We start from the raw sequence: 21,652 nt of genomic DNA on the forward strand, positions 1-21,652 counted from the left end.
AAAAAATTTCATGTTGAGCAAGTTAACCTTCCTGAAGTTGGTCCATATCTGTTTCAAACTTCCTAAGGGCAAATATTGAAATATGAAAAGCAGCTAACAGTATGAAATTATAGAATTTTAGGTATAGCAACTATAAAATACTAAGAATTACTCAATTTAATCATTTGTTCCTCTTTCAGTATAAAAGTGATTTACTATGTAGTTATATATTTATATAATTGAAATTTTCACTAGATACTAGCACATTTAAGTTTTTAAAATAATAAAAGTTGGTGGGGTCTTTTGCCTTCTGATTCAGGTACAAAGAATAGGATTTGAGAATAAGAATAAATAGTAAACATACCAGTCTATCTTTGGAAATGCTAACTACTACTTAAAGTTGTTCAATTTATGCCATTTAACTTTCCTGGATAAAACTTTAAAAGTGCCAGTCATACACCGATGATAAATGGAATTATTTCAATCAAATTTCCTGGTTTATCATTGCCAAAAACTAAAAAATAACATGAAAAAGTATAACCTGATATACTATCAAAAAAGATTTTGTAGTTTTCAACATCTTGATTATTTATTAATTTGGACAGAAAATGTTACTATAATGAGTTAAGTATAGAATTTGAAACTGTTAGTGTTTGACATGAACACGCATAAGCTGTACAGAACATAAATATCATAATTTCCCAAAGTGCTAAAACTATCAGTGACTTGTAAATAGAGGCAGAATTTTGTAATATCCTATTTGATACTGTGAAAAGAAGCTAAAAAGACTTCGAAGCCCACTGGCCTGATGAAAAATGTGTGTTCTTGGCAACTGAAATTGTGAGAATGATAGGAATTCATCTAATAAAAGTACCTTTTCTCTATGTAAACTGACTGTGGGGTTTTTTTTTCCAGATTTGAAACAAATTTGTGTTCATGAAGAATGACTGCATACAAACCACAATATGTCAAGAAAGAAAAAAGATCCAATAGAACTGTTTCATTCTGGGCAGCTGGTAAAAGTCTCCGCCCCAATGGTTCGATATTCAAAGTAAGTATTGTTAAATGGTGATTTCCTTTTTATGCTCTTATTTTTTAAAAGTAAGGCCACCTCACCACATGTCATCTTCCAACACTTAGCTTTTGGATCATGATCAAGGCTTGAGTCCTGGTGTTACCACTTGCTTAATATGTGTGTAGCACTGAGTAAACGGTTAACCTCTCCAAGCTCCTACTGGCTGGTATTGCTCAGTTGGTTGAGCGTCCTCTTGTGCACCCAGATGTTGCTGGTTCGATTCCAGTCAGGGCACATGCTCAAGCTTCGGGCTTGACCCCCAGTAGGAGGCATGCAGGAGGCAGCCAATGTTGCTCCCTCTTATCCATGTTTCTCTCTCCCTTTCTCTGTCAATAAAAACATTTTTAAAAAACAATAGTGCTTATAACTCCTACCTATAATGATATAATGGATAGTAAATAAATATAAATAAGTATAAGCATTTCTGCACAGGTTTTTGTATGAACAGAAGTTTTTATTTATCTAGGACAAATCCCCAGGACTACAATTGCTGGGTCATATGGTAGTTATATGTTTAATTACTTTAAGAAACTGCCAAACTTTCCTAGAGCGGCTATATTGTTTTATGCTCCCACCAACAATGTATGAGGGATCTGGTTTCTCCTCCTCCTCACCAACTTTTCATAATGTCACTGTTTTATTATTTTAGCTACTAGAAGCCCGTTGCACGAAGATTCGTGCAATAGGCCTTCCTTCCCCTGGCTGCAGGCACTGGTTTTCCTCCGGCACCCGGTACCCAGGCCTTTGGTCCGGCCGCAGTGGAGAATCTAAGCCTCAAGGCTAGGCTTCTCTGCTGTGACCGCAGCGAGGCTTGGCTTCAGTCTTCAGTCTTCAGTCTTCACTCCGCACCTGTGTATGCAAATTAACCGCCATCTTTGTTGGGTTAATTTGCATAGTCTCTCTGATTGGCTGGTGGGTGTAACGTAGTGACACCAATTTGCATGTTTCTCTTTTATTAGTGTAAGATTCTCATAGGTTTGCTGTGATATCTCATTGTGGTTTTGATTTCCATTTCTTGTGTGGCTGATGACATTGAACGTCTTTTCGTGTGCTTACTTGCCATTTGTATGTTATTGAAGAAATGTTTCTTTATGTATTTTGCTAATATTCTAATTGGGGTGTTTACTTTTTTATTATTGAGTTGTTGTTTTTAACTTTCCAATTGTGATAAAATATAAACTTAAAATTTATCATTTTAAACATTTTTAAGTGTATTGTTCAGTTCAGAATAAGTAAACTCACATTGTTGTACATCAATCTCTTTTCATCTTACAAAACTGAAATTCTATACCAGCTGTGGGCAAACTACGGCCCACGGGCCGGATCCGGCCCATTTGAAATGAATAAAACTAAAAAAACAAAAGACCGTACCCTTTTATGTAATGATGTTTACTTTGAATTTATATTAGTTCACACAAACACTCCATCCATGCTTTTGTTCCGGCCCTCCGGTCCAGTTTAAGAACCCATTGTGGCCCTCGAGTCAAAAAGTTTGCCCACCCCTGTTCTATACCCATTAAACAATAAATTCTACATTCACTGTTTCTCCAGCTTCTGGCAACCACCATTCTTTCTCCCTTTATGAATTTGACTAATCTATATATATCATATAAGTGGAATCATACCATATTTGTCTTTTTGAGACTAGCTTATTTCACTTAGCATAATATCAAGGTTCATGCATGTTGTAGCATCCTATATAATAAAAGCCTAATATGCTAAGTGTCCAGTCGGCCATTCAACCAATCAAAGCATAATATGCTAATGATATGCTAAGGCCGCTCAACTGATCACTATGTCATGCACTGACCACCAGGGCGCAGACACTCCAACCAGTAGGTTAGCTTGCTGCTGGAGTCCGACCAATGGGAACTGAGCAAGATGGGCCAGACATGCCCCGGACCCCTCCCGTGGTCCCTTCCCAGCTGGCCAACCTCCCATGTCCCTCCCTGGCCCCGATCGTGCACCGGTGGGTTCCCTCAGCCTGGCCTGCACCCTCTCGCAATCCAGGACCCCTGGAGGAATGTCAGAGAACTGGTTTTGGCCTTATCCCACAGGCCAGCCCGAGGGACCCCACTGGTGCACGAATTCATGCACCAGGCCTCTAGTATATCAGAATTTCCTTTTTAAGGCTGACTGACATTTCATTGTACATATATATCACATTTTGTTTATTCATTTATTAATAGATGACCACTTGATTGCTTCCATCTTTTGGCTATTGGGAATAATGCTGCTGTCAACATGGATGTGTAAATATCTCTTTGAGAACCTGCTTTCATTTATTTTGGGCATATGCCCAGAAGTGGAATTGTGGGATCATATGATAATTCCATTTTTAGTTTTTTTAGAAAACTCCTTATTGTTTTTCATAGCATCTATACCATTATACATTCCCGTCTGCCATGCACAAGAGTTCTGATTTCTCAACATCCTCACCAACACTTGTTTCTGTTTGCCTTTTGTTTTGTTTTATTTTTTAGAATAGTTTATTGATTTTTAGAGTGAAAGGAAGGGAGAGGGGGATGAAGAGAGAGAAACATCGATGTGAGAGTGCACCATGGATCACTGCCTCCTTCACGCGCCCTGCCATGGATCAAACCCCCAACCAAGGCATGTGCCCTTGACCCGAAATTGAACTGTCAACCTCCTGGTGCATGGGACGACACCCAACCAACTGAGCCACACTAACCAAGGCATTTATTTGTTTTTTGTTATAGCCATCCTAATGGATATAAAGTGGTATCCACTGTGGTTTTGATTTATATTTCTGTAATGATGTTGAGCTTCTTTTCATGTGCTTTTAGCTATTTGTGTACCTTCTCTGGAGAAATGTTTTTTCAAGTCCTTTGCCCATTTTTGAATCAGGTTGTTTGTTCTTTTGTTGTTGAGTTTTTGTTTACTATTGAGTTTTAAGAGTTCTCTATGTATTCTAGATACTACTCATCAGATTTATGATTTGCAAATATCTTCTCCCAGTATACAGCTTATCTTTTCATCCTCTTAATGAACTGTCTTTTGCAGAGCAAAAGATTTTTTTAATAATTAAGTCTAATTTATCAGTTTCTTTCTTCTGTAAATTGTGCTTTTGGTAGGAAGTGTAAGAAATCTTCATGTAGCTCTGGATTTTACAGATTTTCCCCCTTTTTTTTCCTAAAAGTCTTATAGCTTTATGTTTTACACTTAAGTCCATGATCAATTTTGAGTTATTTTTTTGTAAGTGTGAGGCTTAGGATAAGGGTTTTTTTGTTTTGTTTTGTTTTTGTTTTTTTCCTGTAGATGTCTAATTTCTAGCACCATTTATTGAAAAGGCTATTTTCCACTATTGAATTACTTTTGCATTTTGTCAAAAATTCATTGGGAGTATTTGTATGGCTCTTTATCTGGATTCTTTGTTCTGTTCCATTAATCTATGTGTCTATTCCTCCAACAATACCATACTATAGCTAGCTATATAATTAATCTTAAAATCAGGTAGACTGAGTCTTCCACTTTATTTTTCTTTTTCAAAATTGTTTAGCTATTCTAGGTCATTTGCTGTCCTAACTAAATTTTATGATGATGTTGTCTATATATACAAAATATCTAGTTGAATTTTCACAAGAATGACATTAAATATTCATATCAACTTTGAGAGAATCGAATTCCTTATTATGCTAAGTCACCCAACTCATGAACACAATATGTCAAGATTTATTTAGATCTTATTTGATTTCTTTCATCACTTTTGTGTAGTTTTCAGCATGTGAGTTCTGTATGTGTCTTGTTAGATTTACACCCATTTATTTCTCTTTTTGAGTGATTGTAAATAGTATTATACTTTTAATTTTGGTGTTCATGTGTTAATTGCTTGTATATAGATATAAAATTGATTTCGTATGTTAATCTTATATCCTGTAACTTGAACTCACTTTTTGTTCTAGGAGCATTTTTTGATAAATTCTCTGGGATTATCTATGTAAACAGTTATGTCATCTGCAAATAGGGACAGTTTTCTTTCTTCCTTTCTATCATATGCCTTTGACCATGTCTTATTACAGTGACTAGAAGTTCCAGCACTGTGTTGAATAAGAATGATGAAAGCAGACATCTTTGCCTTGTTCTTAATCTAGGGGGAAAGAAATCTATCTTTTACCTGTTAGTATAATGTTAGCTGTAGGACTTCTTGTGGGTGCTCTTTATCAAGTTGAGAAAGATCTCCTATTTACTTTTTATGAATGAGTATTATTTTGTCAAATGCTTTCTCTGCACTGATGAATATCATGATTTTTTTTCTTTAGCCTATTAAGTGGTAGATTACATTGATTCTGAGTATTGAACCTTCTGTTTTAACTGTTGTTTTTCTGACACCACTACAGCAGGGGAAAGATGAGGCACCACCTCATTACAATCAGGTGGAGGTAGAAGTCCGGGTTCCCCATTTGGTCTCCTTTGACACTCTGAGGTCAAAGGGCTCCTCATTACTGCTGAGCAGCGGGGAGAGTTCTAGGTGCGCATGGAGTGGGTGACCTGGTAGCTCCTGGGCAGTGAGGAAAGTCCTGGTTCTGCTCTAAGCATGCTCTGATTCTACTCCCTGTGGGGAGGGAGGAGGAAGTCCAGACTCCCCATGAGGTCCCCACTGATACCACTGAAGGCACCTTGTTACTTGCCAGCAAGGATTCAAGTCCCAGCTACCTACCTGGCCTTTTCTGATACTACCTTGGCGGGGTGTTGGAGAACCTTGTCACAGCCTTGGAAAGGTAGAAACCTAGGCTCCCCACTCAACCTTTGTGGAAGGGAAACCACAGTTGTTTGTTCTTGGTGTTTGGCTGGAGTTGAGCTGCTATTGTGTACAGTTTTCTGTCTTGAGTTTGGCTAGGGAGAGCAGACTTGTTGAGGCTCTTTTGTTTGCATATGTTGGTATTTCCAAGTTGCCAGCTTCTTCAGCTCCAAGTCTGGGATATTTGAGGTAAAAAGAAAACCCAAGAAACTCACCATTGTTATTCCTCAGGTCCTGAGGTCACTAGCCTGTCTGTTTTCTTCTCTTCACCTTTGAGAAATTTTCTTTTTTTCTTTTTTATATATATATATATATAAAATCCAGGGTTTTTAGTTATACTAAGCAGGAAGTACAGGGGAAAGTACATCTCCATCTTCCAATACATAGACCTTTCCTCTAATAAATATTTAATAGTTAACTAAATGAAACTTGGAAGTACATATGATTGGGGTGATTTCTAAATGTCTAATTAAAGTTTTATCCCTTTACAGGTTAGCTTTTAGAACACTAGTAAGAAAGTACAATTGTGATCTGTGCTACACACCAATGATAGTGGCTGCTGATTTTGTCAGATCTGAAAAAGCCAGAGACAGTGAATTTACCACAAACCAAGGTATGTGAAATTCAGAGTTTGTTGACTTGGTAAAACTTAAAAATCCCAATTCAGAGATTTTATTTTTGAATCTTTTAGTATTTAATGTTTTTTAATAAGTCTTTATAAAATACATTTTTACTGAGTGTCTTCAAACTGGATGGTATACAAAATACTAAGCCTTCCTTAGGGCCCACATTCTCTCACCGAGACTAGTAGATTAGATTCCTCTCTCACCGCCCCCACTCTTGTCCCAATCTAAACTATCCTCCAAACAACCCAAAGTGACCTTTCTAAAATGTAAACTTGATCACTTCTCTTAGACCTCTTTTTGCCTAAAGCAGTGATTCTCAGAGTGTGGTTCCCCAGACCAGCAAGACAAGCTGCATCTGGAAACTTTTAGAAATGAAAATTCACTGCCTCCACTCCAGGCCTACTGAATCAGAAACTCTAAGCCTTCCGGATGATTCTAAGCTTGCTAAAGATTGAGAACCACTGGCCCAAAGAGTAAAATTCTAGCGCCTGTGAATAATACGTAACATTCTTCATGATCTAGCCTCTGAGTACATCCTCAGCTTTCTTTATCTTCCATTAGTTTTTCTCCAGAGCCCACTGACTATATTACTTAAGTTATTTTAAGGCCCATGCTCTATTCTGTCACACTTCTCTACCTAGAATCTCCTTCTCAGCCATGCCTATCCCTTATATCCCTATTTCTCTGGCAAACAACAGTTTATGCTTCTTAATCTAGCTCTGGAATTTCGTGGCTAAGGTACTTTCCTAATCACCCTCCACTCGTATTATTTCTTTGAAGCACAGTCTTTAAATGTTGCACTGAATCCTACTGTGTTATACTTTCCTTTTTGAATACCTATGTCTCCTCCTGGACTGTGGGCTCCCTGACACCTGGAACTGTTTCTTACTGATTCGTATCCTCAGTTTCTAGTGCAGTGTTGAAAATATATTAGAAACATAAGAAAATGTTAAATTGAAATTCTATAACTCTCTTGAGTTACAAAGGGGAAAGCACCCTACATCCTCAGGAAAAGGCAAATTTTCTGATCCCAGGATAATACTGTAAATTAGTGGAACTAGGGCAGCCGTGGGCAAACTACGGCCCGCGGACCGGATCCGGCCCGTTTGAAATGAATAAAACTAGAAAAAAAAGACCGTACCCTTTTATGTAATGATGTTTACTTTGAATTTATATTAGTTCACACAAACACTCCATCCATGCTTTTGTTCCGGCCCTCCGGTCCAGTTTAAGAACCCATTGTGGCCCTCGAGTCAAAAAGTTTGCCCACCCCTGAACTAGGGTGATACCCAGAAATCTGCATTTTTGGCAAACACCCAGTAAATCTCAAACAGGTAGTCCTCAAAAAGTCTTTAGAAAAATTAAAATACATCTATCCAGAGTTTTAACACTAACCCAAAGATGAAAAAAAAAATTGTCCTTTAAAACCTAGGAAAGTTCTGATGTATTTGGCTGTATTAAAATTTAAACTTTCATATGTAAGAAAATAGCACAAATATACTCAAAAAACAAACTAAAGTTGGGAAAATGTTTATGATATTTTATATTTATGCTAGAGCTAATTTCATTGTTTTATAAAAAATTTAATAATGAAAAGGAATAACTAAAAGAAAAATTGTGCATATAAAAATGTACAAAGAATATGGAAAGCCCAGAAAGAAAAATATACACTATTGGATATACAACATAGGATAAGTTATAAGAAAACAAGAATTTAATCCATATTGGTATGTATCTATGTTGGTTTTGGAGCTCAATTCCTTCATTCTGCTCCACTAGGCCAACTGTTGGGTGCAAGCTCCTCTGCCAGGGGCTGGACCTCCTTGAACGCCAGGTATTCAATGACAGAGAAGCCATGAGAAGTTGTGGGTATATAAGAGAGTCTTTATTATGGGAGCCAGTGGTTAAGTAGCCATTGCTAACAAGGAGCTACTAAACAACACAGTTCTTCAAAGCAAAGTCCCATATAGTAGCCGTGCCCCAGCTAGGTAACAGTACATCTTTCCCACACAGCAGCAGCAGCCTCTGTACCTACAGCCATTATCTGAGCAGCCACATGCTGCCTGCTGGTCATTAACATTTTATACTACTTACACAAAAGAAGCTTCTTGCCAAATAGTGACCTCAGTCTTTTGGGTCATAGAAGGGCACACTTGTGCAGTGTACATACAGATTACTGTGGCCTTGCTCTTGCACCTGTGTATAGCATCTTAGCCTTGAACACTTGATTAAGATTCCCACACTCAGAATGGCCTTGAACATCCGGTGTACTCTGAATAGGCCCTCCACACTCTAATTGACCTTGAGCGTCTGAATAGGGTCCCCACAGTTGGTAAATTGTTTTGAAAGAAATTTTTGTAATGTCTATCAAATGTTAGATGCTTGTCCGAAAGTTACACACCTAGGAATTTACCCTCTGAATGTACTCACAAAAGCATGTGAGAGTATCCTCATCACATTGTTTGCAATAGCCACAAACGAAAAACAATCTAGAAGTACACTATGTGGTTCGTCTATATACAGTGGAATATGCCACTGAAAAGAAAATAAGTCTAAGTACAACTCCCAGACACATCAGGTTAAAAAAAAAAAGTATTGTAGCAGTGTACATAGAATGTTCACATTGGTTAAAAATTTACAGGTACACATAAAATTGTTCTGGAATAATGCATGGTCATGATTTATGAGGGGCCCTTGTCTGTGGGCCTCTCATAGTGGACCCATGCCAGAGGAAGTTGCAGCCTCAAACCATTGCCCAGCCTCCTTACCCTTGGGCTGTGAGCACTGAAGGGGGCTGTACAGTATAAAAAAAAAATGTTCTGGAATACAGTAACTAATTCTCACCTTTGGAAAGGAGTCTGTTTGTCAACAGTATTGTACTTTTCATTTTATCAAACCTTACACTTGAATTTGAGCTAAATGTGAATTGCTTTTTATTTAAAACTAGGGGCCCGGTGCACGAAATTCGTGCACTGGGTGTGTGTGGGGGGGGCGAGTGTCCCTCAGCCCAGCCTGCCCCCTCTCACATACTGGGAGCCCTCAGGCGTTGATCCCCATCACCCTCCAATCGCAGGATCGGCCCCTTGCCCAGGCCTGACGCCTCTGACAGAGGCGTCAGACCTGGGCAGGGGACCCTCATTTCCCCCCATCACTGGTTCTGCCTGAAGCCCAGGCCTGATGCCTCGGGCAGAGGCGTAGACCCCCATCACCCTCCGATCGCCTGATCGGCCCCTTGCCCAGGCCTGACGCCTCCGCCAGAGGTGTCAGGCTTGGACAGAGGACCCCCATCTCCCCCTGATCACTGGCTCTGGCCCCCGCCCAGGCCTGAGGCCTCTGGCTCAGGAATCATGCCTGGGCAGTGGACCCCCATCTCCCTCTGATCGCTTGCTCCACCCCCCGCCCAAGCCTGACGCCTCTGACCCAGGCTTCAGGCCTGGGCAAGGGGACCATCATATCCCCCCAATCCCCGGCTCCGCCCCCCACCCAGGCCTGATGCCTCTGGCCCAGGCTTCAGGCCTGGGCAAGGGGACCATCATATCCCCCCCAATCCCCAGCTCAGCCCCCCGCCCAGGCCTGATGCCTCGGCCAGAGGAGTTGACCCTCATCACCCTCCGATCACCAATCACCGGATCGGCCCCTTGACCAGGCCTGAGGCCTCCGGCAGAGGTGTCAGGCCTGGGCAGGGGACCCCCAGCTCCCCGCGGTTGCAGGCTCCGCCCCTTCCCAGGCCTAACGCCTCTGGCTGAGGCATCCGGCCCGGGCAGCGGGGACCCGCAGCTGCAGCGGCCCCGCGATCGTGGGCTCCGCTTTAGGCCCAGGCAAGGGACCCCTAGCTCCCGGGACTGCCAGCTTCGACCATGCCCAGCTCCCATCGCTGGCTCCACCCCTACTTCCTGCTATCACTGGCCAGGGCGGCAAAGGCGCCTGATTCTCTGATCATGGCTGGGGGGAGGGCAAAGGCGGCCCCAGGGCCGCCTTTGCCCTGCCCCCCAGCTCTTAGCTCCCCCCTGGGTTTCCGATCACTGTCAGTGGCAGGGGGCTTCTTCCTGCTTTCCCTTTCGCCTCCCTGCATTGTGCCTACATATGCAAATTAGCCGCCATCTTGTTGGCAGTTAACTGCCAATCTTAGTTGGCAGTTAACTGCCAATCTTAGTTGGCAGTTAATTTGCATATAGCCCTGATTAGCCAATGAAAAGGGTATCGTCGTACGCCAATTACCATTTTTCTCTTTTATTAGATAGGATGTTTAAAATTATTTTAATGCTCCCTTGTTTGGACAGATACTTCTTAGGCTAAAAATAGTTATTTTATATTGGTATCTCATGTGTGTATGTGTGTTTTTGTGAATTTTAATGTTGACCTATTTGTTTTATCAGGTGATTGCCCATTGATTGTTCAGTTTGCTGCTAATGATGCAAGACTTTTATCTGATGCTGCTCGTATAGTCTGTCCTTATGCGAATGGAATAGACATTAACTGTGGTTGCCCTCAGAGGTAAAGCTCAAAAGAAGTTGGAAGAATTTTCAAAAAGATTAGAAAAAACTATGTGAACATGGTAAACTATCTTTCTAGTTTTCCAATAATTAAAAAGTAAAGAAAATAGAGTTAAAGCACTTGGGCTCTAACTAAGAAGAAAAAATAAGGAAAAATTATTTAGGAACATACACGCAGAAATATTTTCTGATGGCTAAAACAATGTATAGACCCTTGACAGCTGTTTTATCTTACCTCACCACTAGAATTTTTTAAAGTATAGATCTGCCTTGAACCTCATCCATAAGTAGTTATATGAGATACTGATGTTTATAGCAAATTCTAAAATGTATTTTTACTGTCATGTCAGACATATGTGCTCTAGAAACTATGGTTCTATAATTTGGGAGCTTACCACTTATTTTCTCCTAATTAATTTTCTTTATAAGAATACCTTCTTATAATTACCTTTCTTTCCCCTATACCACAATTATTTGGTTGGTTCTAAATAACTGTGTATTTGTAGGATGTACTTAATTTGACAATATCCCTATGTTTCTGACACTGTACTAGATTATCTGACAATAATTCAAAATGTGTCCAAATAATAAAATCAAGGTTTTAAATACAGCATAATCCAAATCAGATTAGACATATTTGTATGCTCATTAGGAGAGTTAAATAAGCCATTTAGTGGTGTTGGAATGCTATAAGCCAAACATCTCTCTACTATTAAGACTAATAAAACCTCTTATGTATAATAAACATCAAATTTGGAATTTAAAAAATCTGAAATAATTGAAATTAATTACAAGTACTTAAATCTGTTTTGGTTGAATGGATAGTAATTCAATTTTCTGACTTGCCAATGAAAACCATTTCCTAAGTACTTTTTGATCTGGGAACCTGTTTTCCTCATCTTAAATTGGTCCACTTAGAAATGTTGGGTCTATGAATTGTAAAAATCTGATGCCATTCAAGATTGCTAGATAGAGAAATAGTAGATGCACTTACAGTGCCTTTAGAAATGTATCTTCTTTTTCAACTACAGTTTATTTGTTGTTGTGTTTGCTTCATAAAGATGGGCAATGGCTGACGGTTATGGAGCTTGCTTAATAAACAAGCCAGAGCTTGTTCAAGATATGGTGAAACAAGTAAGAAATCAAGTGGAAAATCCCAGATTTTCAGTATCTATTAAAATAAGGTAAAAATATTTTAATCTGTTGACAGATAGTTCTTTACTTAGGAAATAAAAGAATATTCCTTCTGTTTGGGGCTGCAGGGTTGTCTTTCTATCCTTAACTTGTAGGTGGTGTATAGAAATGTTGAAACAAGATATTTAGTAAATGGATATATACAGTATTTTTTTATATATATATATATAATCCAGAGCAACTTCCTCTTTGTATTGTTTAACAGAAATGAAAACATCCCTTTATTATTAAAAACTTTTATCCAAGCCTGGCCAGTGTGGCTCAGTTGGTTGAGCGCCATCGCATGCACCAGGAGATCACCAGTTAAGTTCCTGGTCAGGGACTTGCTCAGGTTTCAGGCTTGATCCCTGGTGTGGGGCATGCAGGAGGCAGCTGATTGATGTTTCTCTCTCATCAATGTTTCTCTCTCTCCCTTTTTTTGAAATCAATTTTGTAAAAAAATTTTAAAACTTTCCTCAAAAAGAAACTCTTAACTTTTTCTATGGACTACTTAACTAATGCTAAGATACAATCCTGGTACCAAGAGTAGAAAATAGGAATGGTATTTGCACTAAAATTTCACAATGAAAATAAAATAAACCAGGAATCAGTTTTTTGGTGATAGGTTAAAAACATATTTTAAGATAAATGAGTATTATATTCTCCCACTTGAGGAATAGGCATACACAAGCAAATATTAGGATAGCATCTTTCAATTCATGTGTGTAGTATTTGGCTGACATTTTCAGTTTCGAAAGCCAAAGGGGAGGAGCACTAGGTAAGATAAAGCTTGTCATCTTATTGTTGCCAATAGTGAAATAGCTACATTTGAAATCTTAAATTGGAACTGATCCCTGAGCAAAAAAATACCCTTACTGATAGTGGCGTATAGTGATAATATGATGTAGAAAAATTACATAATGTTTTATATGAAATATTATTTAGTTATTAATTTTAGCTTTGATTTGTGCTATAAAAAGATGGCTATAATTTTGAAATTATAGGATCCATGATGACCTTGCAAGAACTGTGGATCTTTGTCGAAAGGCTGAAGCAACGGGAGTTTCCTGGATTACAGTCCATGGAAGAACTGTTGAAGAAAGACATCAGCCAGTTCACTATGAAGCCATTAAAATAATTAAGGAAAATATGTCTATACCTGTTATTGCTAATGGAGACATCAGAAGCTTAAAAGAAGCAGAAAAAGTGTGCCATATTACTGGGACAGATGGTAAGAAAGAAGTACTTGAATTTTTGTCTTTTAACTAGCAAAAAAAGGGGGGGTGAGAGAATGTTAATGTTTTCATTATTTTTCTTTAAATTGGAACTATATTTTTCTCTTGTGTTGGTTAAAGCTAAGCAATTTATTAAAATGATGCTTAGAAACAGTAGATTAGTTGAGGTAAAGTCATTCTTGTTACTGCCACCATCACATCCAGTGAAAGACTAGTTAAGAATCTTACAAATAGCCTATTTGTAAAATAGAACACCTAGACTAGAACTGAGAGTGAGCGAACACAAGAGTAGTCAAAGGAACCAAAAGAACCCCAGCCTTCTATGCAGTTTCATTATCCCCTTAAATTACTGGCAGACCAAACCCTGTGATACCTACTGCTAGGTGGGAGAATGCAGATAAAACTTAACTTCAAGCAAGCCCAATTTATGAAATTTGGATTTACCCTTAACAGAAAGCCTAAAGATTAATTGCTTAATGTAGAAGCCTTAATAAAATAAAAAATATCTGTAACTACCTTTAAACTTATAGAAACTTTAAAAAATTGTATTATAATTAAATTATACAGAGTAATATCAGGGTATTGTGAAATCTTGTAATATACTTTATTTTTTAATATTCTCAGTTTGTTTGTGACCTTGTAACTATGAGTTCTTAATATGTGGATAAATGTTCTATGCTTTAATTTGCAGGTGTGATGGTTGCAAGAGGACTCTTAGCAAACCCAGCCATGTTTGCTGGATATGAGGAAACCCCCCTGAAATGTATCTGGGATTGGGTTGACCTTGCTCTTGAACTTGGAACTCCGTATATGTGTTTCCATCAACATTTAATGTACATGATGGAAAAGATAACTTCAAGGCAAGAAAAAAGAGTATTTAATGCTTTGTCAAGCACATCAGCAGTCTTAGATTACCTTACGGACCATTATGGGATGTGATTGGACTTCCTAAGTTGTTTTAATATGTACTTTAAAGGAATTGTGTTTTTAACATTTTTAAATAAATTTTTTTATTTTAATACTAAAAGTATGACTCAGTATCTGTAAGTCAACATGAAGTATGTTTTTAATAAGGAAAAGTGCAGAGAAATGACAAAACAAATGCCAACCTCTGTAAAATGAAAAGGAACAAGACATTCTGTATAGAATGCATTCAGGGCTTAGATTAAAAGTTCAAATTGAAAAATCAAAGTGTACTTCCTGAGATTTATATGATTGGTCACTTATTTAATGTCTAATTATGGGTGTACACTGGAAACTAATGCAATATTGTGTATCAACTGTAACGGAAAAATTTAAAAATGATAATAAATACATAACATTTTAAAATACAAGTATAATGTAACCCTGGGAAATGGTCATAGGAAGAAAATGCCCGTGCCTACATTGTTTCCCTTTCCTGTCAGTCTGCAAGCACCCTAAAGTTGATTGCCTCTTCCCAGCCCATGAACAAGTGCAGTAAAACAGAGTAGGTCTTCACTGTACTGTTCCGCAGTCTCAGAACAAAATGTTGCTCAGCTACCCAATCCCGACCCTTCTGTTTAACTACAGGTTATTTCCGGACAGTGAAACCGATTCTATCCTAAAAGGGCCTGAACAGTAAAGGAGTCCGTTTCAAACGCGTCCGCAGAACTTGCACCCCCCTATCGAATGCTCCCCTCCGCGCCCTTTCCTTCCCCCGGACCCCAGGAAGCGCCATCAGAAAACTCCATTAAGGACGCCTGCCACCCAAACCACAGCTTTAGAAACTGGAAGTCGGCACTTGGGAGCCCGAAGCACCGGTCAAAGGGGCTGATTCCTCTAATTCCATCTAATCCCATCGCCAATCAGAAAGCAATGATTGCTAACCCTCGCGTTCGCGCCGCCCGGGACCCCCGCGGGACCCGCACCCCGGGCCGGAGCTGGACGCGCAGACGGAGCGGACCCAGCGGCGCGCGGGGCGGGGCGCGCCCCTCCCTCCCCCGCGCGGCGTCTGACGTCGGCCGCGTCGGCGCCCACGGGCAGCGCGCGGAGCCGGCGGCCGCAGGCGGGGTAAGGCCGGGCGGGAACCGGGGGCCGCGGTCCTCCAGGCGGCGAGGCCGGCGGGGCGCGGGGGCGCGGCGGTTGGGCCCGGGGAGCGGGCCCTGCCTCCGGCCCGTCGACTCAGGGCCCGGGGCGCGTTCGCCGAGCGCAGGGTGCCCAGCGCGGGCCGTGGTGGAGGCTGGCGTTGGGAAGGTGGAGGGAAAACACGTTCCGGGCGCCTGGCGGCCGCCTGGCACGCGACTCCCGGCCCCCTAACCTTCGCCTCCCTCCCGCCCGGCCTAACGCCGGCCGCCTCCGGTTAGGGGAGGGTCGGCACCGTCCACCCCCTGGGCGGAAGCGTGCGCCCTGGGGGCCGGGCACCCCGTTCTCGTGGAAAGGCAGCCAGTAAAATGAGTGATCCTCTATTTAGGTGTGAAGAGGAAGAATGACCCTCCAGTGGACGGCAGTGGCAACCTTCCTTTATGCTGAAATAGGAATCATTTTGCTCTTCTGTCTACCTTTCATTCCTCCCCAGAGGTAGGGAGCCTCTCCCTCGTTACAGTAATAAATACGTGTGTAGCCCCCTAGGCTGTTTAGTGTGATACGGGAACATTGTTTTTCTTAAGATTTAAAAGTTTTGAGTGCTGATTGTATAAAAGGTGTACTTCAAAATAAACTCTAAAGCAGTGGTTCTCAACCTTCCTAATGCCGCGACCCTTTAATACAGTTCCTCATGTTGTGGTGACCCCCAATTTCATTGTTACAAATTGAACATAATTAAAGCAGAGTGATTAATCACAACAACAATATGTAATTATATATGTGTTTTCCGATGGTCTTAGGCGAGCCCTGTGAAGGGGTCGCGACCCACAGGTTGAGAGTAAAGGAACAAATTATAAATATAGAATGGCAATATTAAAACATCACTAGATGAAACTTTTTGTTAAACGTACGAATGAATTAACTTTCCCACCTCCCTTCTAAAAGGAGAGGGGCAAGTCCTTTGGTTTCTGTTGATTTCAGATATAATAAAGGTCGTACTTTTACCACCTGTCCTGTCAGCAGGTTCCACTTTGTTTTATCGCCCTGAATTGGAAGAGTGGACTGAATGAAGGCAGATGCAGAAAAGCTGTCTCACATGGGTGCAAAGTGTCTCACGGGGCAGTCGAATGACAATGCAGAAACGACAGCCGATACAAGATGCTTAGTTTTGGCCCATGTAACCAATAAATAGTTTCCTTAATGTTTAATTGTAATTTCACTACTTTTCCCCACCCACAGAATTGATGAATGTATGTTGAAAGTGCTGGTTATGCCCTGACCGGTTTGGCTCAGTGGATAGAGCATCGGCATGCAGACCCAAGGGTCCCAGGTTCGATTCTGGTCAAGGGCATGTACCTCGGTTGCGGGCACATACCCAGTAGGGAGTGTGCAGGAGGCAGCTGATCGCTGTTTCTCTCTCATTGGTGTTTCTAACTCTCTATCCCTTTCCCTTCCTCTCTGTAAAAAATCAATAAAATATATATTTTTTTTAAAAGTGCTGGTTATGAAAAGTGTCCGAGCCATACATTAGCATTAGTTCCTTAGGAAAAGTCCTTTGGAGGCCTTTATGCACTGACTATTGTAAATGAAGCATTGCCTCCCCTTACCCTGTGATAATCCATCTGTTGGGAGTTCAGTTTTAGATCCAGAAACTTGCTAGCATGAATGGTGAAATATACTTGTAATAAAAATGTTACAACACCTTTGTTCATACTCGTGGCATAAAAAAAAAATCTTGCATAAATAAAATCCTAGAGATGACCCGCTGGAGTTTTTAGTAAGATCCCATGACTGGGAGAGACGTAAGCAAGTTTTTACCTTGGCTCAGGGTTCAGGTAGCCTTTCACAACTCTTAACTTGTTTCTTACATACCTGGCTTTCTACTCACTTCAGTTTTAGCCAGTGATACCATCACTTTTTTCTTTCTTACTAAAGAAAAGAGATTGAATCATACTGTAGGAAAAGGCCTTAGGGATAATTGTATCCAACCCAGTTATCTGTAAGGAAGGTGGTCTAGCTGATCCATGGAAGATTCCAGACAAAAATCTAGCTTTCAGTCTAGTGCTCTTTCTACTCCATCCTACCTACCTGTCATCACCTTGATTAGGTTTCTTTCTTTCTGTTTTTAATAAAGTTTTATTGATTTCAGAGAGGAAAGGAGAGAGAGAGAGAGAGAAACATCAATGATGAAAGAGAATCATTGATCGGCTGCCTCCTGCATGCCCTGCCTAGAGGATCCAGCCTGCAACCCAGGCATGTGCCCTGATGGGAATGGAACTGTGACCTTCTGGGTCATAGGTCGATGCTCAACCACTGAGCCATGCAGGCCAGGCTTGATTTGGTTTCTAATCCTTAATAACACCCTGTTGAGCTTTTTTGCTAATACTAGCAAGGACTTGCAAAAAAATTTTTTTGTCAGTTTATCTTTTCTCTATCAAAATGACCATAAATTATGGATCTTTTTCTTCCAAGTATAATTTTTTCCCCATCCTGATCAAGTACCTATTTGATAGATGTGTGTGTATATATATACACACATTACATAAATATACCCTCTTATACATGAGAAAATACGGTATATTAGTGCGCATGTCGTTTATAATATGTCCTTATTGTGTGTATCTCCATCTTTTTATCTTTTATATGTGTATCACCATAATCTCTTTTTAAAGATTTTTATTGAGGTTTAGAGAGGGAGGGAGGGAGGGAGAGAGAGAGAGAGAGAGAGAGAGAGAGAGAGAGAAACAGCAATGTGAGAATGACATATCATTGGCTGCCTCCTTTTTAATGTGCCTTTACCAGGAATCAAACCGGCAACCGCTTGGTGCATGAGACAATGCCCAACCAACTGAGCCACACTGGCCAGGGCTCACCATAATCTTCAAAGGCTTCAGTCTTTATTTCATTTGGCTCTCTACTCTTTTCTCACATAACCCACTAGTTAGACATATACTCAAAAGGTCAGACTGCTTGGGTTTATATCCCAACTCTGCAAGTTACTCCATGATCTTGGGCAAGTGATTTACCATCCCTAGTCAGTTTCCCCATTTGTAAAATGGAGGTAATACTGGTATCCACCTTATATAGCGGTTGTGGTGATAAAATTAGCTAAGACATGTAAAAATGCTTAGAACCATAGTATAGCAAGGACTCAATATATGGTAGCTATTATTAACTGTTCCTTGAATTCGGTGTTAATATAAACTGCTAGTTGTTCCCCGTAGGGGTGTTTTGTGTGTTTCCTTTTAACACTGGCCCTTGAAATGTGAATTTACATTTGGACCTTGATCAAGGTTTTGCCACTTTATATTTTCTAAAAATAAAGTTTTTATCATGTAAAATTTAAATAGTCCTTGGAATTGAAAGCACAGAGACAAAAAACAAACAAACACTTTAACTTATTTTTTTTTAATTTTATTGATTTTTTACAGAGAGGAAGGGAGAGAGATAGAGAGCTAGAAACATCGATGAGAGAGAAACATCGATCAGCTTTCTCCTGCACATCCCCCACTGGGGATGTGCCCGCAACCCAGGTACATGCCCTTGACCGGAATCAAACATGGGACCTTTCAGTCCGCAGGCCGATGCTCTATCCACTGAGCCAAACCGGTTTCGGCAAACCACTTTAACTTACATCAGTCTTCCTCTCCCCACCAACTTCAAGTTATTACTTAGAGTTGTTTTCAAAACTCATTAACAATTTGTCATAATCTTAAAGTAAAACTTTTTAAAAGTTGTGTTTTAAGTTTACTTAGGTGTTTATTTTATACACACACACACACACACACATATTATATGTATGTATTTATATATATACTAGAGGCCCGGTGCACGAATTCGGGCACAGGTGGGGTCCCTCAGCCTGGCCAGCAATCAGGGCCAATCAGGGCCAGCTGGAATCATTAAATGTGTTATTCATTTCAAATGCCCTTGTGCAAAGTTTGTTACCTTTTCAATTGTGTGATGTTACTTTGTCACTCTTTGTCATTTATAATCCATACATTCTTACCTCTGTGTCTTTGTTTATACCTTTTAATTCATCCATTCTAGACTATTTATTACCCCATTTTATTTCCTCTATGTTTAAATCTTGATTGTGGTAACTACATGGGTGTATACATATATATGTGTGTATAGATTCATCAAGCCATATATTTAAAATTTTTGCACTTTGCTATGTGTATGTAATACCTCAATGATTATTGAAATTCCTGGTAAAAGTAGGGAAAGTCTTTTACTTGGCGTAAGTGTTAAATTGTACTCTGTAAAAGTAGTTTAAAAAAATAAATAGTTTAGAGAGTTGGACCCCTCACTCCTCAAATGTTGCTAATTGTTGGACCAATATTTGTTATTTCCAAGTTATTACCCTGATTAGGGAAAAGATACAAAGTGGTAGCTTCTATCAGCAATATAACATTTTACTATAATAATTTCTTTTTGAGATTTTAATCATGTGTCTTGCCTTTAAGTTATTTTCCCTGTACACTATTTAAGCTACCGGACAGAAGATAATCAAATGTCAGGTTATTATTAAATTTGGAAGAAGTTCTTTATTTTATGAGATGTTCTTATGAATTAATAATGCTCTGATATGACATAAAAACAAATTTCTGTTATTCTTTTTACTTACTAAATAATTACCAAAATGTCAATTCAGTATTCAGAAAATATTTCAAAACATTCTTTTGATATTTTTATACCTAATGTAATTGTATTGCTTTACAGATGGCAGAAGATTTTTTCATTTAATGTCTGGGGTAAAATTGCAAGTTTTTGGAACAAGGCTTTTCTTTCTATTATAGTCCTACTGATTGTTCTGTTTCTGGGTAAGTACTAGATTCTTCCTTTGAATAAGCTTACTCTAATTTTTATTAATGAATTCATTGTTTTTTAATTAAGTCGGTGTTGCTATTGATACACAGTTGACTTTGTATAGTATATTGACAATATAGAGAGCAGATATTGATATTTGTATATAGGCAGTTAATAGATATTACTATTATACATGCAGAAGCATAAATTTCAACAGAGTACAGTGGTCCTTGGCCTCTTTTAAGTTGTTTGAAGATTTAAGTATACCAATGTATAGCCCACTTTTCAGAGATGCCAGCTATACAACCCTGTCTAACTGTGGTGTCCTAGGCACCAGGGGCTTAGCTGTCAGGGAGGCATAGAGGAATAGAATCATCAGGCCCTCAAAAGAAGTCTTAGATGCAGATTGTGAATCTTGATTGGATCCTGGTTAAAAAACAGCTACAACATAGATATTTGGGGACTACTGCAAAAATTTGAATATGGACTGATTGTTAGAGAATATTGGGGAATTTTTGTTAACCTTATTGTGATACCAGTGTTGTTATATAGCATAAGTCAGTAACCTACAGTCTGCAGAACAAATGCCAATTTTGGAAATTAAAGTTTTAGTGGAATATAACCGTGCCCATTTGTTTATATATTGTCTATGCATGTTTTCCTGGACAACTACAGAGTGGAGAGTTGCAGCAGACACAGCATATGGCCAAAAGCATTCACTGTCTGCCCCTTTACAGAAGTTTACCAACACCCGTTATAGGAATATGTCCTTATTTATAGAAGCTATATGCTAAAATATTACAAGTGTCATGAAATTTTCAACTTAATTTCAAATGGTTAAAACATTAAGACCTAAAGCAAATGTGGGAAAAAGCAATTATTGAATCTAGGTGGTGGAAATATGGGTGTTTATTATACCAGCTTTTCAGCATGTTTGAAATTTTCATGATAACAGGTATCTTAGATATTAGATGTAAACCCTTAAGATTCTTGTCAAACCAGAAATTCCATGAGTCTAAATAATTATATTTTGTAGAAGAAGTAGCTGAGCTTAGAGGATTGAGTAACTTGTTTGACTACCCAGCTACTTCTTGGCACTTCAGCTTTTTTAAAAAAATGTATTGATTAATTAGAGAGAGAGAGAGAGAGAGAAATCGATTTGTTATTCCACTAATTTATGCATTCATTGGTTGCTTCTTACATGTGCCCTGACCAGGGATCAAACCCACAATCTTGGCTTATTGGGATAATGCTCTAACCAACTGAGCTACCCGGCCAGGGCTTTTAATATGCACTGCAGAGTATGCTTTCCCTCAGAATTCCCAAAGAGTGTTGTGTTTTAGGTTAAGTTTTACAAGGGCCAACCTGGAACCATAACCACCATGTATGCCACTATTTTGTGAGGAAATGTTTCCTACATGCCATAACACCAGCCTCTGAAATGGAATCCTTTTAAT

General features: G+C 39.5%; 3 protein-coding genes and 1 non-coding gene across 6 annotated transcripts in view; 3 read left to right on the plus strand and 1 right to left on the minus strand.

Moving 5' to 3' along the window:
* The window catches only part of LOC132211130 (ubiquitin-conjugating enzyme E2 R2-like), a 920,533-nt gene that overhangs the window by 767,137 nt on the left and 131,744 nt on the right, over positions 1-21,652 (minus strand). The gene's annotated exons all lie outside the window — the stretch shown is intronic.
* Positions 898-14,960, plus strand: DUS4L (dihydrouridine synthase 4 like). The gene is given in 7 exon segments (XM_059655703.1): positions 898-952; positions 955-1,030; positions 6,305-6,426; positions 10,816-10,933; positions 11,994-12,116; positions 13,110-13,336; positions 14,032-14,960. Coding segments are annotated over 7 exon segments (951 nt in total). The 5' UTR covers positions 898-915; the 3' UTR covers positions 14,280-14,960.
* On the plus strand, positions 9,108-9,243 carry LOC132211603 (small nucleolar RNA SNORA42/SNORA80 family). The gene has a single exon (XR_009447510.1). It is a non-coding gene; the product is annotated as a small nucleolar RNA SNORA42/SNORA80 family (small nucleolar RNA).
* BCAP29 (B cell receptor associated protein 29) overlaps positions 15,232-21,652 on the plus strand; it is a 40,591-nt gene continuing 34,170 nt past the window's right edge. The window contains exons 1-3 of one of the 2 annotated variants that reach the window (XM_059655704.1): positions 15,232-15,371; positions 15,772-15,878; positions 20,109-20,209. In XM_059655704.1, coding sequence (XP_059511687.1) covers positions 15,787-15,878; positions 20,109-20,209 — 193 coding nt within the window. In that variant the 5' untranslated portion in view covers positions 15,232-15,371; positions 15,772-15,786. The remainder of the gene's footprint in view (positions 15,372-15,771; positions 15,879-20,108; positions 20,210-21,652) is intronic. The other variant, XM_059655705.1, reaches the window with a different exon arrangement.

The sequence above is a fragment of the Myotis daubentonii genome, chromosome 10 (genome assembly GCF_963259705.1).
Source record: "Myotis daubentonii chromosome 10, mMyoDau2.1, whole genome shotgun sequence".
Lineage (NCBI taxonomy): Eukaryota > Metazoa > Chordata > Mammalia > Chiroptera > Vespertilionidae > Myotis > Myotis daubentonii.